At 37.3% G+C, this 21,326-nt stretch overlaps 3 protein-coding genes across 3 annotated transcripts in view; all 3 read left to right on the forward strand.

The window, feature by feature from the left end:
* Positions 1-2,657: 2,657 nt before the first annotated feature.
* On the forward strand, positions 2,658-5,733 carry LOC127623184 (60S ribosomal protein L35a-like). Its single transcript, XM_052097502.1, has 4 exons — positions 2,658-2,814; positions 2,940-3,092; positions 5,063-5,207; positions 5,674-5,733. Exons 1-4 carry the CDS (start codon positions 2,804-2,806, stop codon positions 5,695-5,697), a joined length of 333 nt encoding a protein of 110 aa, XP_051953462.1. The 5' UTR covers positions 2,658-2,803; the 3' UTR covers positions 5,698-5,733.
* A 1,299-nt stretch (positions 5,734-7,032) lies between these two features.
* LOC127622889 (ATP-binding cassette sub-family C member 5-like) overlaps positions 7,033-21,326 on the forward strand; it is a 44,216-nt gene continuing 29,922 nt past the window's right edge. The window contains exons 1-2 of the mRNA XM_052097023.1: positions 7,033-7,151; positions 9,267-9,455. Coding sequence (XP_051952983.1) covers positions 9,336-9,455 — 120 coding nt within the window. The 5' untranslated portion in view covers positions 7,033-7,151; positions 9,267-9,335. The remainder of the gene's footprint in view (positions 7,152-9,266; positions 9,456-21,326) is intronic.
* On the forward strand, positions 18,461-20,116 carry LOC127622890 (zinc finger BED domain-containing protein 4-like). The gene is made up of 2 exons (XM_052097024.1): positions 18,461-19,116; positions 19,363-20,116. Exons 1-2 carry the CDS (start codon positions 18,530-18,532, stop codon positions 20,030-20,032), a joined length of 1,257 nt encoding a protein of 418 aa, XP_051952984.1. The 5' UTR covers positions 18,461-18,529; the 3' UTR covers positions 20,033-20,116.

The following is a 21,326-nucleotide window of genomic DNA, read 5'->3' on the forward strand; positions in this document are numbered from 1 at the left end:
AAAAAAACATCCACGTCGTTTAAGATTTAAACTGATATCCAGGGGCCTGGATGCAGCATCATTCAAATACAACTGTTTTCAGTTACTGATGTATTGAAGAAATCAGCTTTTTACAGTCAGCAGTGATTGATTGAATACACGAGTAAAAGTGTCCAGTAACAGGGCGGACCTTGAGATGAAGCCAGTAGTATTCGTCTGGTCATGTGATCATAATATGGCAGCCCCCATGAGGGGACCCTCTCCATGTAGATTGAAACAGATTTTATAATGTTACAGTGATTGTTCATGATTTTATTCAAGTGTTTGAAAATTACTATTAATTTCTTAAGGAATACAAATTTTAATGGGAAAATGTATTGTATGAATTGTAAAATTGTGTAGTAGCCTATTGTAAAAAAAAAAAAAAGAATAATAATATTTACATTTCTTGTTGCACTTGTTGTATACTATTCTGATGATAGTGAAACTTTGTAATATGGCACTTTTTGTACCACTGTCTCCCTAAGATGATTCGCTGATGTTTTTCCTATTTTGTAAGTCACTTTGGATAAAAGCGTCTGCTTTTAATGAATAAATGTAAATGTAAATGTATTGTCCAAAAAAAATTCTAAGCAACCACTGGGCAGCACCATAATGATTCTAATTGCCTGTTTTCTGTTTCTGGTCAAGATGCATTGCAAAAAATACTCAAAACGAGCAATCCAGACAGAGAACATCAACCATTTAAGCTTTTTTGGAGTAAAACTTTGGACCATCTCTTCATGTCATCTTCACTCTCAGTTCAGGCACTGTCAATAAAAAATAGTCGTCTCAACTCAGTGACTTTTCAGCACTATACAGCCATATGTTTTTTGAAAATTTGTTTTACAAATGTAATACCTTTAATATCACAATACCCGCTGAGAATATACATTGATGAGAGTGAAAACAATTGGTTATTGCCTTAATCAAGAACACTACAATGAGAATTGCATATTCAGACGTTTGAACAAAAAAACGAAAAAAAAAAAAACACAATACTAAGCAGGTTTGGAGGAACAATAAAATAAATTTAAAAAAGAGGAAAGGTGAGCCACTTTTGTAACAATATCATTCCTGCAGGCTCTACTCAACTTTTTACCTTTATATTTGTATAGAATATTACAATATAGTTTGAAATCATTTTCAAAATGAAATTAGGTTTGGAGTCAGACCATTGATTATATGAATGTGAAACTTTCCCATTAGAATTAATAATTGTATATTCAAAGTCATTGAATTATACCATTATGTCAGCTCCACTCAGCTGTAAAGCAATCTTCAAGTTCTGCTTAATTACATGTTCCACATCAACCCAGAATATGTCTGTATATATATATATATATATATATATACAATGAACAAATAAATGAAAAATGGTTTCCTGTCATTTTTACAGAAGTCACAATAGTAATGAATATCCAGTTTAAAACGCACCAGCACATGCTTTACTGGATAGGCATTATTTTAAAAGAAATTTATTTTAGTTTGTTATTGATGTAAAATGTATCCACTGTTCTCCAGGCTTTACGCCAATTCAAGTTTCCAAACACAGAAGACAAAAAAATTAAGAGCAGTTATTTAGCATATTTCTAATGTAATTATTTGAAACTCTATTTTGCTAAATATTTTTAATACCTATAATTATTTTATTCTTAATGTGAACGGTCGAAGCGTGGAACAATTCCACGTTCAGGAAAAAGGCAAATATTAAGACAATGAAATCAGGTGCTCAAAACAGGTGTTTCGAGAAAATAAAATAATACCTTACAATATAAAAGTATAAAAGACCATTAGTAAAATAAAATAAATAAATATACAAAAAAATTACATTCATTTGACAATATCACAATCAGAAATTTTCACAATTTCTGACAAGTCTAGGTTTTCATGTTTTCATAATAAGACGATAAGATATATTAGACATGGAATCAGACTTGTAAATGTGGAGACATAAAACAGTCTTAGTTAAATGCAGTCATTATCAAATTACAGTAACTGGCAGAACAAAGCTACTAAGCTACTAAGTTTGCAGTTCCACAATTAATCATTTGAATCCTAAAAACATATCACATTTTTTTGTTCATCGTTACCGGAAGGCGTTCGATGTTTTTAAAATGGGTATTTAAAATAAATTAAAGTTTCTTTCTTTCTTTTACTTAATTAATTCCTTTAATTAAAAAAATATTTCTAAATAAAATCAATACACATTTAAATATCGTAAGGCTTGAGTTTCAGTCAGGCATATTTTCAGACACCGCGAATGACATTTCCCATCATTCAATCTGAACGGCCTTTTCCTCCATTTTTGTGTAAGAGTCAGGTGAGGGTTTAACAACTCGACTTTAAAATATGAAAATCTAGCTTTGTAAAATATAAGTCAATCAAAGATTTCTACAAATACATATGTTAATATCAATAAAGTTCACGTTCCGTAGACTTGCTTAGTTTTGTGGCCTAAGATGGTTTGGATTTTGAACGGATTGGTTCATTGACGATGCAGCAAGCCGATTGATACGCGCTCAGTTATCAAAACATTCTTCTTCCTTAAGTTTCTTTATTTAATCTGGTTTAAATGTATTGATTGAGTCTGTTCAATAGGCTTTCAGCTTATTTTTTAAGTTCATTAGCTGCATTGTAATTGGAAGACAAACGTAACATTTTTGAGCTTGCCGTTGAAGTGAATCTATTTCACATTAAAGGACTACAAATGTATTGGGCTTCAGAATAAATTTCACTGTTATTTTGTGTTTTCAGGTTGAATTAGCCTGGTCAAAGCATCATCATGCCTGGAAGGTAAGACAGCTGTCATAATTGTAAACTTAATTGACCTGTAGTTCAGAACGGTGATGATGCAGATAAGTGTATGTAGAAGTTTACGTTTTTCAGTGGTGCATGTTTCTTTTTCCACCAAACACCAGGCTGTGGAGTAAGGCCATCTTTGCTGGCTACAAGCGTGGTCTGAGGAACCAGCGTGAGCATACAGCTCTGCTCAAGTTGGAGGGAGTGTACAACCGGGACGAGGTTGACTTCTACCTGGGCAAACGTTGTGCCTACGTCTACAAAGCAAAAAAGTAAGCAATGCTATTGAATGGCTTTGCTGCTGTATGGACTCCATGCAACGTGTGTGTGTTCATGGTTACCTTTTTGAAGTCATGACATATTGTATTTTTGATGCTTCATTACAATAGGACAATGCGATCAGATATCTGCAATATCTTAAATATCCCAATGCCTATTTTATCCCTCCTTGATATTCAAGGTTCAACTATATTGAGAAATGACAAAACCATGGAGCTGGGAAGTCATCAAAAATATAAAATAGTTGCCCAGGGTTTGAAATTGGCACCTGCGATTTGCCACCTGCCAAATGCGGGGTATCTATTTCATGCACAATGGTCAGTAATTTTGCTTATCCATCTGCCACTTTGGAGGGCAACCTGCAAGAAATCTCTGAGAGACACAAGACAAGAAATGCTGTTAGACAAAGACATGCTAGAAGAAATACTTAATTTTATTTAAGAACAGATGACAGTACAGCCGCCGATGCGTGTGTCTTGGTTCGCTGTTTGTTGAGGCATGCAATGTAAACGTGTCTAGAGGAACACGCCCATGTAAAAAGTTATCATGCTTTTCCAGTCATTTAAAAAAATGTGCAATAATACTGTCGTCTATGAGCCTCAGACCATATCACGAGGTGCTGCATATCGCTCAGCCCTACGTCCCAATCATTCTGTCTGAATAACAGACGAGTCTATGCAAGCTGTTTGTTTTTTTGTTATTGCTTTTTCAACAGTTTCGTATATTAACGTGATATCACAATATAGTAATGTCAAAAAGAGAAACAAAAATGGATGTCTTTTTGTTCAAATAAAATAAGTCCTCATTTTCACTCAAATGGAAGCCTACACATTTGAACATTTATCGAAAACTGTAGACTAGTACTGTAAATTGAAATGAAATCTAAAAAATACTTTTTCAAATAACCATGCATGAGCAATTTGTAGTTCCAGCACTGACAGTCTCTAAACACTCTTTTTGATGAAGCGCTTGTGTTCAGCATCCAAAGAACATGTCTTGGAAGGTTGCTTTATATCCAGTGCATGTTTTAATTTGCGTCTTAAGGCTTGCATATGTTTTTGGGCTTTGTGGGTTGTCTTACACACTGTCAAGCACTCAGCCTTTGAAGTATACTAATTTGACTGGGAGCGAATACGGACGCATTTGACGGATGCGCGCTACGGCTGTTTTGTGATGCTTTTTTAGAACGATGAATGGCTGGCAATGTACACAGACGAGGATTGTTCTCGCGGCGAGAAATTCTAGGCAGCATGCCGTGATACAAATTTCGTCATCTGAACAATTTGCGCAGACCATTAAGATGACAAAATTTGCGTCACTTATACATTCATGATCATCCGAAGTGTAATTTGGCCTTTTAGCTTCCATTTGTTTTATCAAAAATAAAAACATTTGGGGGCCTGGGTAGAACAGCGAGTACTGACGCTGACTACCACTCCTGGAGTCGTGAGTTCAAATCCATGGTGTGCTGAGTGACTCCAGCCAGGTCTCCTAACCAAATTAGCCTGGTTGCTAGGGTCACATGGGGTAACCTTCTTGTGGTCACTATAATGTGGTTCTCTCTATCGGTGGGGTGTAAAGATAGCGTGAAGCCTCCACACGCGCTACGTCTCCGTGGTATTGCACTCAATAAGCCACATGATTAGATGCGTGGATTAATGTTCTCAGACTCGAAGGTAACTGAGATTTGTGCTCTGCCATCCAGATTGAGGCGAGTCACTACGCCACCATGAGGACTTAGCGCATTGGGAATTGAGCATTCCAAATTGGGGAGGAAATAATAAAAAATTATAAAAAAATGGAAAAAAAAGACCATTGTCAAAACGCCTGCCCCTTCAACTCATTGTCCTCCGCCACATGTCATCTAATTTGGATGCAGATCTAAAATTGGATATTTTTAGAAGGTATTATTTTCCATATTTTTGGCAGTGTTTCTTATGTGAATTCTGTTAATTGTCTAAAGGAACACCGCAACACCTGGTGGTAAGCCCAACAAGACACGCGTCATCTGGGGCAAAGTCACACGGGCCCATGGAAACAGTGGAATGGTTCGTGCCAAGTTCAAGAGCAACCTTCCTGCAAAGGCTATGGGGCACAGAATTCGTGTGGTAAGTGTTTTTCTCTTTTGCTTCAATTAACAGTGTCTCTCACTCAAACATATGTATGTTGCAATAATATGTTACAATCATACAATCAGCTTGTGTTACTAGTTTTTTTTTTTTTTTAAGAAGGCATTTGTTGAAGTTATTGGATAAAATGTTTTTGTTCAAAGTGATTCACTTAATCACTGATTGCAAAAAAATAGAGGGTTCTTGTTGTAATTCTCTTGACCAGCACTACTTAGTCAAAGCCATAAAAATTTGTATAAGTGCCATTCGGAGTTTTATTCCAGAAACACCTGAGAATAGATTACATTTCATTGTGCGTGTTTTTCTTTCTGCCTAGAATGCAAGTCTAAAATGTTAAAATTCTTGTGATAAAGCATATACCAAATGCAGCTGCTAAGGCCATTTGCTGTGTGAAATTCAGATTTCATCAATTGAGTGTTAAACATTTGTCTTCTTTGTTTTTCAGATGCTGTACCCATCTCGTGTGTAATGTTTTTCTGTACAAAATAAAGATTTGGTCCAAAAATTCTGTGGTCTTGTTTCATGATATTTATGGACGTTTATACACCATTCAGCAACAACATAAAAAGCAACTGCCTCATATTGCCCAAATAGAGCCAGAATTACATTCCGAGATTCTATTATTTTCACCACAATTGTACAGAGCGGTTATCTGAGTTACCGTAGACTTTTTCAGTTCAAACCTGGCCATTCTATTGACCTCATCTACAAAGTGTTTCTGTCCACAGAATAATGTTGTGGCTGATCTGTGAATTTAGCCTCTCCAACCAATTGCAACATCTGGCAACCATCTTAAAGTTAAACACTTTTATTCACTGAAGTTTTGAAGTTCCAGTGAACTAATGTGCTGTTAAATTGGGTAAAGAGGAAAAAAAGCATAATTAGCGGAACTAGACGAGCGTCATCATGAACAATACTTCCTCCTGGAAAAATAACTTTATTCAACACTTGTGCACTTTGAACCAGAATTTGGTTTTGGAGAAATGCTTGGCTGGTTTGAAACTGAGCAAAATCATTAGGCTTAATCTTCAAAAGACATAATTCATCATACAGGTTTCTTGCTCATACTTAAGTATTTATTTAAAACCGATTACATGGACATTAGTTTTAAATGATCAAATTGTTAGTAAATTTGGTTTCTGGATGAATACAATCAACTGTCAAAAGAGACTGGACGCAGCTTTATCAAATTTAGCTTCTGAGCTACCTTCCTGAAGAGTTAGTTCAAACATTGATAAGCTGGTCTGCAGGAATGTTGCACTTCAGGAGTTCGCTACCCCTGAAATAGAGTGGCATCTTCTGGATATGTGGGCAACATGGAGCTAACGGCACAATAGATGAGTCCTGTAGCATAGTCACCACCATGGGTTGACGTATAGTATGGTGATCACTTCCTACACAATCATATCTAACACGTTTTAATGTAATTATGTAGGACTTCCGTAAACTATATTGAAAGGCTTTTGTCATTTCAGGATGCTGTTTTAGTGCAGATAGGTTTTTGTTTGAAGCAGGGGAATAAGATATAATTAAGAAGATAATAGTGTCGCGGTATTAAGGTGAATTTCTCGTACAAATTAGGAATGTTTTACGCATATAGTGCAGTTTACCATTACACACTTTCTACGCGATGTACAGGACGCTTTCCCTCACTGCAATACTCGCGTTTGACTGCAGAGGTTGCGCGCGCCCTTCTGTGTAGCAATCAACTCCGCCCACTGAAAGCGCGCTGACGCGTTTACTGCGAAGGGAATTGTCCATATTGTAGTTCCATCACACAGCGTGAAGGTGCAGTAAACGCTCAATCACACTACATTTCCCAGACATGCATCCTTCTGAATCCTTCAAATAGCTGGTTTATAACGAAGTTGTTTTGCTTTATCCGCTGTTGAAGAGCCGCAGACCGACAAGAGAGTAGGACAGGTATCTGCCGCAACCGACACTTTTATATTTTATTTGCTATGTAAACTATAATTTATCGTTTAGTTGGCCTTGCATGTCACAAACCTGCAAATCTGACTCCCTTCTTTAAAGACATTTTTTCCTGTATTGTATTTTGGCATCATTAGAAATGTCCTGGCAAATGTTCGAGATTATTTAGGTTATAGAAAATTAAACAGAGAATGAAAACGCGGTTTGCATAAGACAATTGTGCTGCGGTAATAGACATCGTGCAGCACTGTGTCTTATATCCTGATGGAAGTGACATCTATTGTCTCGGGACAGTTGCGGTAATGCGCTCCCTTTAGACACAGCATTTAAACCCGTTTCATTTATGCAACTGCAATTGTTCACCTTTACCAAGTGTCGTAGTTGGCTATAGAATAAGTGGGAAAATGTCTCCAAGAAACGCGGAGCATAACAAGGGGATTTTAAGGTGTGTGTGGTCTTTAATCTTTAGACTACCCTAACCTAAAGCCCTAAGAAGAAAACTAACATGGACAGATGTATATATCATCAGATTGGGTCATGTATAATTATATTTTGTATAATTTCCCGTGATTGTTTTAATCTGAAAGAGGCTGAAGAGGGTGTTTTTGAAGCTGGTGTGGTCGGTCTGTTGTTTTCCATCAGTATCTGTCCGGGAACTGTTTGTTCTCTTCTGCGCTGGAGGAGATGAGGGACACTCGAATTAACATGATAACATCGTTTTAAACTTAAAGTTGATCTAACGTCATCATTTACGACGTGTTTGTGTTGTCCGAGAATTTCTCTACAGAATATTCTCTGGAGAAATGTACAGTTTCTGTAAATAAATCGTATGTACAGTAATTATGCGAAAGCATCTATTGATTAAACCCAATACTGACCGGAAAGGCCGAAAATATCAACGCCGACTGTTAATGAGTCTTAATCCTAGTGAGCTGCCTACCGAGGCATCATCAATGGAGCGAGCAGCAATTTTTTTTATTTGGGGGGTCGTGGGCAGGTGAATATCACAGGCTGTTGAGAACCCGAAATCTAAAGAGTTAGAGAGCTAAAATGTCCTTAAAGAGAACGTGACAGTTTTGGGGACCATTACGATTTTGTGAGTGTGTCTGTGTACAAATGTTTAAAAACGTAACGAAATACAAATAACGATTTTTAGGAGAATTCCGTGCAAGTGAATGGTTGCCAGAACTTTGAATCACCAAAAAGCACATAAATGTGCCATAAAAGAAATTCAAAAGACTCCTGTGGTTTAACCCATATCTACTGAAGTGATATGATATGTGTGTTTAAGTAACAGATCTTTATTTAAGTCACTTTTTACTATAAATCTCCACCTCCACCAGTACTGACTAGTGAGCAGCGATAAGTATGAAGAATGTGAAAGTTAAAGTGTAGATTTATAATAAAAAAGGACTTCACTATCGATCTGTTTCTCACCCACCGTATTTCTTCTGAAGACATGGATTAAACCACTGGAGCCTTCTGGATTACTTTTATGCTGCCTTTATGTGCTTTTTGCAGCTTCAAAGTTTTGGTCACCATTCACTTGCATTGTATGAATTTACAGAGCTGCGATATTCTTCTAAAAATCTTAATTTGTGTTCTGCAGAAGAAAGAAAGTCATACACGTCTGGATGGTATGAGGGTGAATAAATGATGAGAATTTTCATTTTTGGGTGAACTGTAATCGTCTTAAAAGTAGGCAACATTTTTATAATGCAATATAGATTTATGCATTTCTCCCATGCACTTTTTGAGGTGATGGCTAGTATGCTGTCTCACTAATATGTTTTTGAGACCCAGCAATTTGTATTGAAAGTGATGCTATTCTGATAACATATTTATTGGAGGATCACTGCTAAGAGCATTAGATAAGTGTCACCTGATTTAATACTGAACACTCTGGTCATTCGTAATTTTAAAAGAACGATTGACCATCCAACCATTTACCTACAAATACAGCAGTAACATCATCTCAGACTTCAAAGGTAGGTTTAAATGGGATAAAAAGGGATTTGCACATATAATGTGTTCAATCAATACTGACTAAACAAGAATAACATTTCCTTTCATGTTAGTAACCCATCCTTGTTCTTGTCTCTTTAGATTAGGTGACTTTGACACATAGAGCTCAGAGTTGAAGCAACAAAAGTGCTCATATGTTGGTAAAAGAAGATGAAAGGACATGATTTGGGAAAGGACTGTCTGGCATCCGGTTCTGCGTACAGGGCCGTACCGTCCAGAGAGACCTTACCCAGGACAGAGGGAGACCATATCGACCTGTCTAAAGTCCAGGTAAATCACGCACATGCTGTACGTCAGATCGGAGCATTGTCAGATTTTTGATAGAAAATCAAATCTTAGAATTAAAATATATTTTATTAGTCCCTTTACAAGGAAAAACACATACAGACAACCACCAAACTATAACCATATATAATGATACATATACATACATAATCATTACCCTGGCCATATCCACCATTGACATTGAGGAGGACACGTGACACATTCCCTCCAATATTCAGAATAGCGGTCAGTCAGTTTGGGATTTTCACTGACTCATTCTAAATGTTTACATCTGGCCCTCTTAATCTTGAATATTGGGTTACATCTTTGCATAATACACACAGTACAACAAACTCTCATATCACCCACCACATGTACTCAATCCACTGTAAATACACCCACCAGGCCCCAAAATACAGCATATTGTACATAATGTGTGATAATATACTGACTAAGATTGATTTAACTTAGATGAAACTGTAATAAAAGACTGTTCTGAAAACCTTTATCCACGTTTCATTTTGGCCCTTTAGTTTATGCTTAATGATAACCAAAATATATTTAAAACTTTGAACGTGGATCTCACCTATTGTTCTACTTTTATAGTCAATGTTAATTTTATCAGCTTCTAATTTTTTTTCTGTGAGATCCATCTAAACGATCTAACAAGTACATCAGTAATGCATGTGTTTTTCGAATAAATAAATAAATATATGTCGTTTTCTCAGGCTTGGGTAATGTGTTTGTTGTAGTTTGAAGACTAGCTAATGGACCTCAAGGGTCTGTTGAAGGGGTTTGTGGTCTTGTTGACAAAGTCATATGTTTTATGGAGCACTAAACAACTTACACTGAAGACTGCAGCTGTTGTTTGTGTTTGGAATGGTAGCAATGGCCTTTGTGTTCGTTTTGTCCCCTCTTTTTTGTCCCTTACCCTGCTACCGTCAGCATTTTTCCACTGCTGCCTATATTTTTCTTTGTCTTTTTCCATCACACTCTCTCTCTCTCTCTCTCTCTCTCTATCTCCCTTTTTCTCTCTGTGTCTCAACCACTCAGTATACCACTAGGGTTGCCTTGTGTGCAGAGGTAGTGGTTTTGATTGGCTACTCACCCTGCACTTAGAAGTTGGATTTGTTTACATAATCTAGCCCCACCTTATTTGGCACAGCAGCCTATTGCGCTCTTGAGTTCCGGTGATGCGAATAGCAGCCTTTGCTGATAGGCTGATGCCCCCCTTAGGCTCAGGCAAGCTATATGCATGTGCAACGTGATCTTGCGAGAAGCGAGAAGGGGAAGGGGGGGATCTTGCACGTGCTTAGGAGTATTGCCAAACATTCATGACAGGCTACTCTCATTCATCTGATGCAGCCAGACATGTAAATGTCTTCACTGTCTTTCTTTTTCCACGAGTGTTACATCAACGTACTTTAATTAACATGAGAGTTATGCAAAGAATTTTATTTGAAGAGTTTTGCATGGTTGTGTAAGTGACAATTACACAAAAATACTGTCATTTTCCTTTTTATTTTCTCACCATTTCTTTTAAGTCCTTGTTGCTTGAAAGTGTTCCCAGTCTGTCTTTGGTTTCAAGATTGTTCTGTGCTTCACTTCTGCATTCTGATCAGTTGCAGATAGCGTTTTTCCCCCTGTCTGTGTCCCATGAGAGCTTGTGACAGAAATGCTAAAGCTGGGCTAATTCATGGGGCGGTTGACAGAAGGAAAGTTACCTTAGTATATTTCTGAGCATTTTATTGTTATACCTAAATCAATTTAATTTGTCCTCTATAAACTTCTGTCAAAAACGTGCCCAATTAATTACAAACATCTGCAAACTTATTCTCTTTTAGTTACTCTCTTCTGCAGTTAATGCGTTTTACACTAAATAGTATACTCGCAGTGGTTTAAACCTAGAATTGAAGCACTTTATTGAATTGTTCAGGTTTACTAGATCTGCTCCTGTGGGCAGTATCAAATGCCGGCTTTATTGAGGGCATTTGTCTGTTAATACTTCAAATAATCCAACCTTTTTTAATTCATGATTGTGACTAGGTCAGGTTGACACGTTGGTGATCTATAATATGGACTTATTTTGGACAGATTTATGAAACATTGAAGAAGTAAAATAAACATGAAATGGCATTCACAACTTATTTTACTTTTGTAATGTGATGTATTTCCATGTGAAACAGAATATTTGGTGTGAAAAAATGTAGGACAGGACTTGGTGTTAAACCATCAGGAATTGATTGGATTTTGAATAATGGCCATTCCATAAGAGAACCGAGCCAGACCTGAATGTGACTATCCAGTTGATTGTGGAGGACTACTACCCTATTGAAACACCACCTGCCCTGACTTTTGAAAAGGTTATTTGATATGAAGGTTGGGGATTTCATCTCTTGGGGAATGATGATCAAGTACACCTTTTTAGAGCCAACCATAACGTTTCTATTTCAAATCTATTACTATTGGCAAGATTTTTGAAAGGCTGCAATACTAACAAAAACTTGGCAGCCAAGTTTGTAGCACTGCCAGAAAGCTATTTTCTATGGGTAAGAGATGAAGAATTTGCCATTACTCATGGCAAAAATACCTCCAAAAGTGACAAAAATGACCCTGAAATTAAAAATCAGTAGGCAAAAAAAGATCATTATATTTCATTCTAAGCCTAGTTTTACATTTAATATAAAATTTGATTTGATGTTGATTTAATTTATAGGAAGGAGGAAATACTGTATACAGTATATTCTCAGTCTGATTATTCAGATTTTGAACTAATGTAAAGAAAAATAAATAAACTGAACAATAAAAGAATGAAATGTATAATTTTTATTTTATTTAGAAAGATTGCATCCATAAATATTGATTGCACAACTTCACATATACAGCTCCTATCTGTTTAGCTGAGGCTGCAAGTGGGCCTACCATCTGTGTACCTCAGCAGTAGGGATGCATCGCCTATCGCCTATATCGCGGCAGGAAAATATAAATATTTTACTATCAGGAAAATCTAAATATTACTATCGTGATAATTATATTTGCGGTGATAATTTGTAATGGTTTATTTACTTGAGACTGAAATTCTCTGACTGCCTGCAGCGTTTTCCTTCAGGCAGATAGTCGGTCACTCTCAAGCGACAGTGCACGCGGCATTGCTAACTTAGCGACTTTTACTCCCATAGCGAGTAAAAGAACCATCTAGTGAATAGTGACAATTCAAGCGACTTTTGTAGTCTGCTTTAGCGATATTCTTCCACCTCTGGTGACACAAAAGATCATCAGCTCTATCATGACTGATGTCTCAGTTTTCTCAGTGTTCTAGCGCCCCCTGTGTTTCAAGTGCGATGACTGACCTGCATGCAATCAGGAGTTGGATTAATGTGCAAATGGATGTTCTATAAATCAAATGACTGAGGATCTATTAAAAGTGTAGAGATAAGTGATATGAACTGATGAGGTGTCACTTAGAGCTGCCTCCGACCAAAGAGTTCCCTAGTCGACTAGTACTCATTCGTTTATGATATTAATTTAATTACCTAAATATATATATATTTTGGGCTGACACTGCTCTACATTACAGAGAAATACTAAACCATAATAATGAGCCTTTAAAATATTAATTTTACAAGCGCACACACAAAGCGAGCCGCAGCGCAAAAGCAGTAATGATTCTGAATGTGTCGGAAAAACCAGCAAGGAGACTGCCTGAAAATGTTGTTAATTTATAGAGAGAAATGCACAATAGGGTTGTGCCGACAGACAATGATCTCGGGGATCGACGAAGGTCAGAGTGATCGCCTAAAGCTGATGCCTTTGATGATGTCAAGATGATATTTGGCTCATTTTCCAATTATTGTATTAAATTATTATTATTATTATTAGGCTATTATCAAATTAATATTACAAATAATTTGCCCGTAGACATTCACGCGCTTGAAGAAACACACTTTATTATGTTATTAATAACTGATGACAGAAAACCCATCTATGTGCATGTATGACACGCTGTTTGTACGAAGGCGTGCCGTCTCGTGGAACATGCGCATATAAACGTTTCTCACTCTGTCTTTGTTTCTGTCTTCTGAATTTCAGACATCTCATCTCAGGACGTGCTTTGAGTTCATTTAGCATTATTTCCACAGTTCATTGTAACCACAACTCTGCTGCCTGAGAGAGTTGCGACAACTCCATTGACTCCAATGGAACTTTGTTTTTACAGCAATGGCGGTTCGTGGAGCCTCTCAATAGTTCCCGGAAGTAGCAGCAAACACATGCCGCGACGTAGAGATGAAACAGAACAAATCGTTTGCGACGCACTATGCAACGACAACATGAAAGAAAGGACACATACAAAATGCTTGGCATGCTATTTAATTTATTAGAAATGTATTCATGAATTGCTGTAAATAGTTATTGCATTTATTTTAATAAAAATACAAAAAAAGTAATATCGTAATATATTATTACAATTTAAAATAACTGTTTTCTATTTTAATGTATTTTAAAATGTAATTTACTCCTGTGATGCCAAGCTGAATTTTCAGCCTCATTACTTTTGAACGGCAGTTTATATACGAGTATGTTTAAGTTGTTTTAAAGCTGAATATATTGTGTATATGAATAAGTATTGTAAGAATTATACATTAGATATATAATATTTATAATACATAAATAATTATATTACTATATATAGAATAGTTCATTGACCCATTGTGCGGTGCGAGCTGGAAATCACCTGTCACCAGCCTGTCTCTGTACTATCTGAAAAGTCATAAATATGACATTAGTTACCATGAGATTAGTGAAAACAATGAACATGAGGTAACATAAAAAGGCAACAGAAACCCTAGCCTGAAATAAGTTGAGGCAAATAACGGTAAGCGAACACTAATCCTCAAATATTAGCTGATTTGATCTTTAAAAAACAACATTGCTGTAACAACATACTCATGCTATTGGTGTGTTACATAAATATATAAAATATATGCATTTATTGACTACTAATTACCAGAAACCGCAGTTCTGTCACTCTACTCTAACAGTTTGGAATGACCGCAAAAGCACTTCCTGGAACTATCTGAAGTCTACGTGAATCACGTGACGATCAAGCATTTAGAACTTCCGTTGTCGCAAATCTCTCTCTATATGGCTCTGCCCTAACCCTGCTTAACGAAAATTACCCCATAGTACCACCTAGTGTCCAACCAGCGCTAATACCGGTGTTCATCGGTTTTCTGTGGAATTTCTTTTTTCTGCGACCAACCGACCAATCAAAACTTGATTGACCAAATTTCTTCTCATTCACTAACGTTTGGTCGATTGTTAGGGGGCAGCCCTAGTGTCACTGGCAAAAAGTCACTGTGACACAGTAACACTGGCACAAATATTACACACTGACGTTTCAGCATCACACAACAGATATGTTAAAAAAGTAAGATATATTACAAATCATCTCCAAAACAGCTCCATGTGAGGCATTATTTGGCATATAGATCCATGTTTAAAAATAAATAATAATAAAAACATCCCTAACTCTATAGCCTACTGCTGCCTTGCCATGGTTGCTATTGCAAGGATAATTTTGGACTTTGTCATTGTTCAATAATGCAGTTTAATTACAAAACAAAATAAATAATAATAATAAAATCAATAAATAGAAATCCCCCCACTGTCTGAATGTTTGACAAGTTAAGTTAGTGATGGCTAAATGATTAGTAGTTAAATAATAATTGTAAATCACAAGTAAAAAAAAAACAACACACACACGATTCTACACTTTTAAAGAATTGCCGTAGCTCTTTCCGCCAACTCATTTACATATGTAAATTTGACGTCTTGCATAATAAATGACATCATCACGTGATTTAGCTACTTTTAGCGACATTTCAGCGAGCCTTTGGCGACTTCCCTTGAGAAATACTTGGCAACACTGAGTGCGCCTGCACATACAAAGTGTGTCTGTGCGAGTGTGAGCAAGCTAATGTTACTCTGTGAGGGTTATTTCAACATCTTTCCAACTTGTTACGTTGTTTTGGTTTCGTTGTTTTTACATTTGTGTTATTAATTTGTTGTTTGGCATTTCCTATATTCTGTTTGTTTCATGAGGCAATAAATGAAACGCGACAAAAACATGTATGCATGTTATATGGGGGCTAACCTTTTCGCTTATTACTTCATGAAACATAAACATAATGTGGAAAATAGCACATTGTTACTTACATCGCAGCATTGTGATAAAAACAAGTCCAAGCACAACCTAAAAAGGCACATTTAATAAGTTATAGAGTGTAACTGTCACAGATGAGCGCTGTAACAAGCGTCTGTGAATGAGACACTCATAAGCACAAGCACGCACATTCATAACACACACAAGCCACCGCTGCACTCACAGTCCGGCTGCCAGCACTAATAATACACCACGTATACAGAGATTAGGGTTTGTTTTGTTGTTTAATATTTGTTACATGCATTTTATCGCCTCATTTTGGTTTAATGCATTAGTACAGCTGTTAGAAGTTCATTATTCTCTCTCTGTGAGCGAGTCACCAGAGGTGTGAATCTTCACTGGCCTCACGAATCGATTACGATTCAAAGTGTATTAAATTAAATGAAAACATCACCAACATCTCCCGAACCGCTGCCTCACCGTTATTTTCTTGTGTTTCCCCCATTGTGTGCAAATCAGTGCATTTTTGTGTGCGAGCTTGGCTTTCATGTTGTTTGTTGGCTTCTTATCATGAATAAACTCTCCAGTTGCTGTGTGTGTTGGTTTGTGAAAGAATTTCGTGATCGTAGTTTCATTCGAGCACAAATGGTCATGTGTTTGATACAACTGGTGTGCAAACAGTCGTGTTTGTGCACTTGACTTTAGTGTATACACTACGTCTTTGTTTCCACATCTCTCTTTGGCTTGCACCAGTGCACCAAATCGTTTGAGTATGAATCGCGATGCATCGCTGAAACGATTTTTTTCCAACAGCTCTAGCGTTATTATTTATTTCTCATTTAAATCAGCATACACCTGTAATAAAGGTACATTTATGGTTCATGTTACATCCGTCAAACCTTAAATAGCTGTCCAAATTTCAAGCTTTTAAATTACACTTATTTTAAAACGAGAAGCTTTTAATGAATTAGCAAGCAGTTCTCGGTTGAAATTGTATTTTTTTTTTATCGGTTACCGGTATCGGCCCAGAAATTCCATATCGTTGCGTCCCTACTCAGTAGAAATCCAGATTCATCAGACCAGGCTATGTTTTCCCAGTCTTTCACTGCCCAGATTGGGTGCGCCTGTGCCCACTGCAGCCTCAGCTTTCTGTTCTTGTTGACAGGTGTGAAACCCGACATGGTCTTCTACTGTTTTAGCCCATTCGCCGCAGGGTTTGACACGTTGTGCAATCTAAGATGCTATTCTGCTCTGTACAATTGTACAATTGTACAGAGCAGTTATCTGAGTTACCGTAGACTTTCTGTCAGTTCAAACCAGTCTGGCCATTCTCTGTTGACCTCTCTTATCAACAAGACATTTCCATCTGCAGAACTGCTGCTCACTGGATGTTTGAGACTGTTTTGCATGAAAATCCTAGGAGATCAGCAGTTACAGAAATACTCAAACTAAACTCGACAAGCTGTACCACTACAGGACAATCTACTTGGCATTTGCCATCTATCTTCTTGCCTATATACAGTAAGTGTGATGCTCAGTGCTGCCTCTCACAGGAGGAGATTGTTTCGCGGCCCTCAATATTGCACTGCTTGGTTTTAATTACACTATAATGTGTTTATGTATAGTATGATACATGTGGTATTGTGTAGTGCGCGCTGTATCATACGATACAATATTTTTAACACCCCTAGTGTACAGGTGTACCTAATTAAGCAGTTACTAAATGTCTATATATAAACTGTCTCTGATTACCTAGAACAGCAGACTTAAACAATGACAAATAGCTATTTGACTGTTGGGTGACATTATTTTTCAAGGATTGTGTGGCCATGGTGAGGTCAGTCACAAAAGGAAAGTCATTTCAAAGTGGACAATTGTGCATTTTGATGAAGGATTATGAAAACCCTTTTTTTTTTTCGTGTGTGTGTGTGGAATAACTTACAAAAATGAATCGTTCACAATAAGGCTAGGAATGTGTAAATAAGGAACATTTTGAATTATGATTTCATGTTGGCTCGGTCACATTTAAGGCCCAAATATACTTAACGCAAGTACGTGAATGCAGACGCACCATGCTACGCAAGCTCGATTTCACGTGTCGTTGTGTATTGAAATGTGTCAGCACCACTGATCTTATATATATAGATCAGTGGTCAGCACTCAATTCATAACCAACGCAAGGATGCCTGCATTCTCTGTGTTGCTGCAAGGGGCCCTAGAGCAGATTTTCTGTTTTCAGTCAATAACTGTCATGGCGGAGCAGCAATTTGAAGAGAATCTTGCTAAAATTTAGATTATACAAACATATTTACGTCCCCTCTCCATTCGAATAAAAATTGAAAATGCTTGGCCAGAAATTGAGGTGTCTCCAACACAGGCTTTGTGTACAATTTGTAAAACACAGTTGTCCTTTAAAGGAGGATCTACAGCTAACCTTAACAGGCATCTAAAGGTAAAGCATCCAACTGTGCAGCTGACACAAAGGGAAACTGAACAAGCTGAGGATCCTGGAACATCCATCAGTACCAGTACTGCTCAACCTCCTCCTACCTCATCTGCCACTACCAGCACACCTCATACAACTGTCCCACACAGACGACAGGCAGGACAGACCACCCTAACACATTTTGTGGCTCGGCCAATTGACCCACTAAGACAAAAGAAAGTGGATGAGGACCTGGCAAGGATGATTGCATTGGATCTAAAACCTTTTTCCATTGTGGAGGACAGAGGTTTCAAAGCATTTACAAAGGCCTTAAACCCCTCCTATATATTGCCCAGCAGGCAGACCCTGTCAAAAACAATCATTCCAGAAATGTTTTCAAAGGTTCGTGAACAAATTATGGACAAAGTTGGCAAGGCATCGGCTGTCTGCCTCACAACCGACTGCTGGACATCTAGGGCCACATGTGGTTTCATGTCAGTTACATGCCACTTCATTGACAATTTTAAAATGGAGACATGTCTGTTAGATTGTTTTGAATTTACTGAAAGACACACTGCAGATAATCTGGCCGACAATCTTTTAAGAATTGCCAGAGAGTGGAACATGACGGACAAAATAGTAGCTTGTGTCTCTGACAGTGCTCACAACATAACCCTAGCCATTCACAAAACCTCATGGAAGCATCTGCCATGTTTTGCCCACACAATTAATTTGATTGTGAGGGGTGGACTCCATGTAATCCAAAATACACTGAATAAGGTTAAAGCAATTGTGGAGTACATGCACCGAAGCACAGTGTCAGCTGAAAAACTCAAGGCAACTCAGCAGCAGATGGGCTTGCCAGAGTTAAAACTGAAACAGGACTGCCCAACACGATGGAACTCCACATTTTATATGTTACAGAGATTTCTTGATAACAAGGATGCCATCATCACCACACTTGCACTAGTAAATTCTCGACTGGAAATTCTGACACAGGATGAGTGGAAAGAAATGGAAGAGGCCTGTGAGGTTTTAAAACCATTTGAAGAAGTCACAATTGAAATCAGTGGTGAGAGGTATGTAACAATACTCTTAGAACAATCATTATTATAACAAATTTAATTTAATAATTTAATTTAATTTGACTCTTATTAGCATAACATTAAAAAACTATGTTTTGCAAGCAGCTTTTGCAGACTGTAAAATAAATAAATTATAAGTGGCATTGTTATTGCCACAGTAATGCAGGGAAATTAATATTATTCATTAATGATTATTATACTGTATTTATTAAATTCAAATGTTGTTTTTGCTCCCTATAGCTATGTGACTGCCTCAAAGGTGATCCTGCTTTCACGGAGTGTCCAAAAAATAAGCACAAGATACCTGAGATCGGGAGGGTTCAGAAAACCTATAATGGACATGCTTGAAGCAATTACCAAAGATATGGCTACCAGGTTCCACAAGGTGGAATTTCACCATCTGCTCTCAGAAGCGTCTGCACTGGACCCAAGATTTAAAAAAAAGGCCTTTTCAGATGATCATGCAGCAAATGAAGTCATCCAGAGACTCAAAAATGCCGCTGGGAGAGTGAGATCTTCCTCAGCACATCAACCAGAGCAGCAGCAGGCAGCAGCAGCACCAGCACCGCAAGAAACACAAGAAAGCTTAGTGTGGGGTGATTTCGATGAACAAGTTGCAGGTCTTGTGACAAATACAAGTTCTTCAGCAGAGGCTGTTTTGGAAGTTCGGTCATATTCAGAGGAGCCCCTTCAACCAAGGTCCTCCAACCCACTACTCTGGTGGCAAAACCGGGCACTGATTTACCCCAGACTGACCCAAGTTATGCTGGGAAGGCTTTGCATTGTGGCAACATCTGTTCCATCAGAAAGAGTTTTCAGCAAGATGGGACAGATAATCTCTGAAAAAAGAAGCAGAATCAGCCCCGCTAAGGCCAGACAGCTGATGTTTTTGAATGCCAACTTTGAATAATCCTGTTGTTGTTATACCTGCTTATATGGCAGGGTCTTTTCTTCATGCTGCTCTGTTTTTTTTGGGGTTTTTTTGCACTTTATACAGGGATAAGCTACTGTTTACTACTGTTTATATTTGCACTAATGTTTACTAAGTAAACTTGCTGTTTAGTGCAAATTATTTTTGCACTACTGTGTTTTAGCTTGATGTAACTTTACACTACTTTTACCTGTTTTTATATTTTATACTGTTTAAAAAAAGAACTTTTGTAGTTTTGCACTACCTGTTTTGTATTATACATTGCACTTTACTTGACTATTTATATAGTAAATAGTGTAAGCACTGGTGTTTTGTGTGCATTTTGTATTATTTATTTTTATTATTGTTGTTTTATGTTTCAACAGTTTTATACTTTAAAAAATAAATATATATGTTTGAGTCATGTCATGCACTTTTGTTTGTTTAAAAACTGTAAAACATAAAAAAAATTTAGAGTATTGATTATTTGCGTCACGTCATTCCATCTCATTTGCGTCACGTGACACACGTCAGCTAATAGCATTTCAGCTCGGGCTTAGAAGGGGCATGTAATTGGTTGGATCTACTCTGCTGAATGAATATCATATTGCTCTGTTTTGAGTCTGAACGAGAGAGAGATCTCCCGTTCGTGAACGAATTGAACGAACTGGTTGCTATACCCAGTTCGTGTACCAGGTCGGCCATTCTGTCAATCTAGTTCATCAATCAGCAGAAAGTGAATGCAAAGCGCAGGTATCCAGACTGTGCATGCGCAATTCATATCTTACATACAGAACATAACTCCTCGTTTAACTCGTTCTGACCAAACAAATAAAATGTTAACTAGCCTGCCTAGTATGCAAACAAATTAAAAAACACTTGTGATTTGGTCATCCGAAAAGAGTGTAATTTAAAAGATAAAAAGAGTGTAAAGACTTTGATCACTTATTTAGACTTATTTTATCCATTTAATGAGTAGGGCACCATTTTTAATAAAGTCAAATCAGTTTTTATTTTGTAACAAGTAAATACGTTAGTTGAACAACACATTTTGCCGCACCTGCTGCTGACGTATTTGTGTAATATGGAAAAAAAAACTGAACGAATCAGTGAACGAATCTGAACGAATCATTTTGGTGAACGAACTAAAAATGAACGAGTCTCTGGAAAGAATCAAAATTTCCACCACTACACCAGACCATAGAGTCCCGGTCTCACAGCGCCTAAAAAATACTCTATCTCCCCCTTGTGGTGTGAGGTTTGTAACCGCCAGAGCAGCGCAAGAGCACACGTA

The sequence above is a fragment of the Xyrauchen texanus genome, chromosome 29 (assembly GCF_025860055.1).
Source record: "Xyrauchen texanus isolate HMW12.3.18 chromosome 29, RBS_HiC_50CHRs, whole genome shotgun sequence".
NCBI classification, from domain to species: Eukaryota; Metazoa; Chordata; class Actinopteri; order Cypriniformes; family Catostomidae; genus Xyrauchen; species Xyrauchen texanus.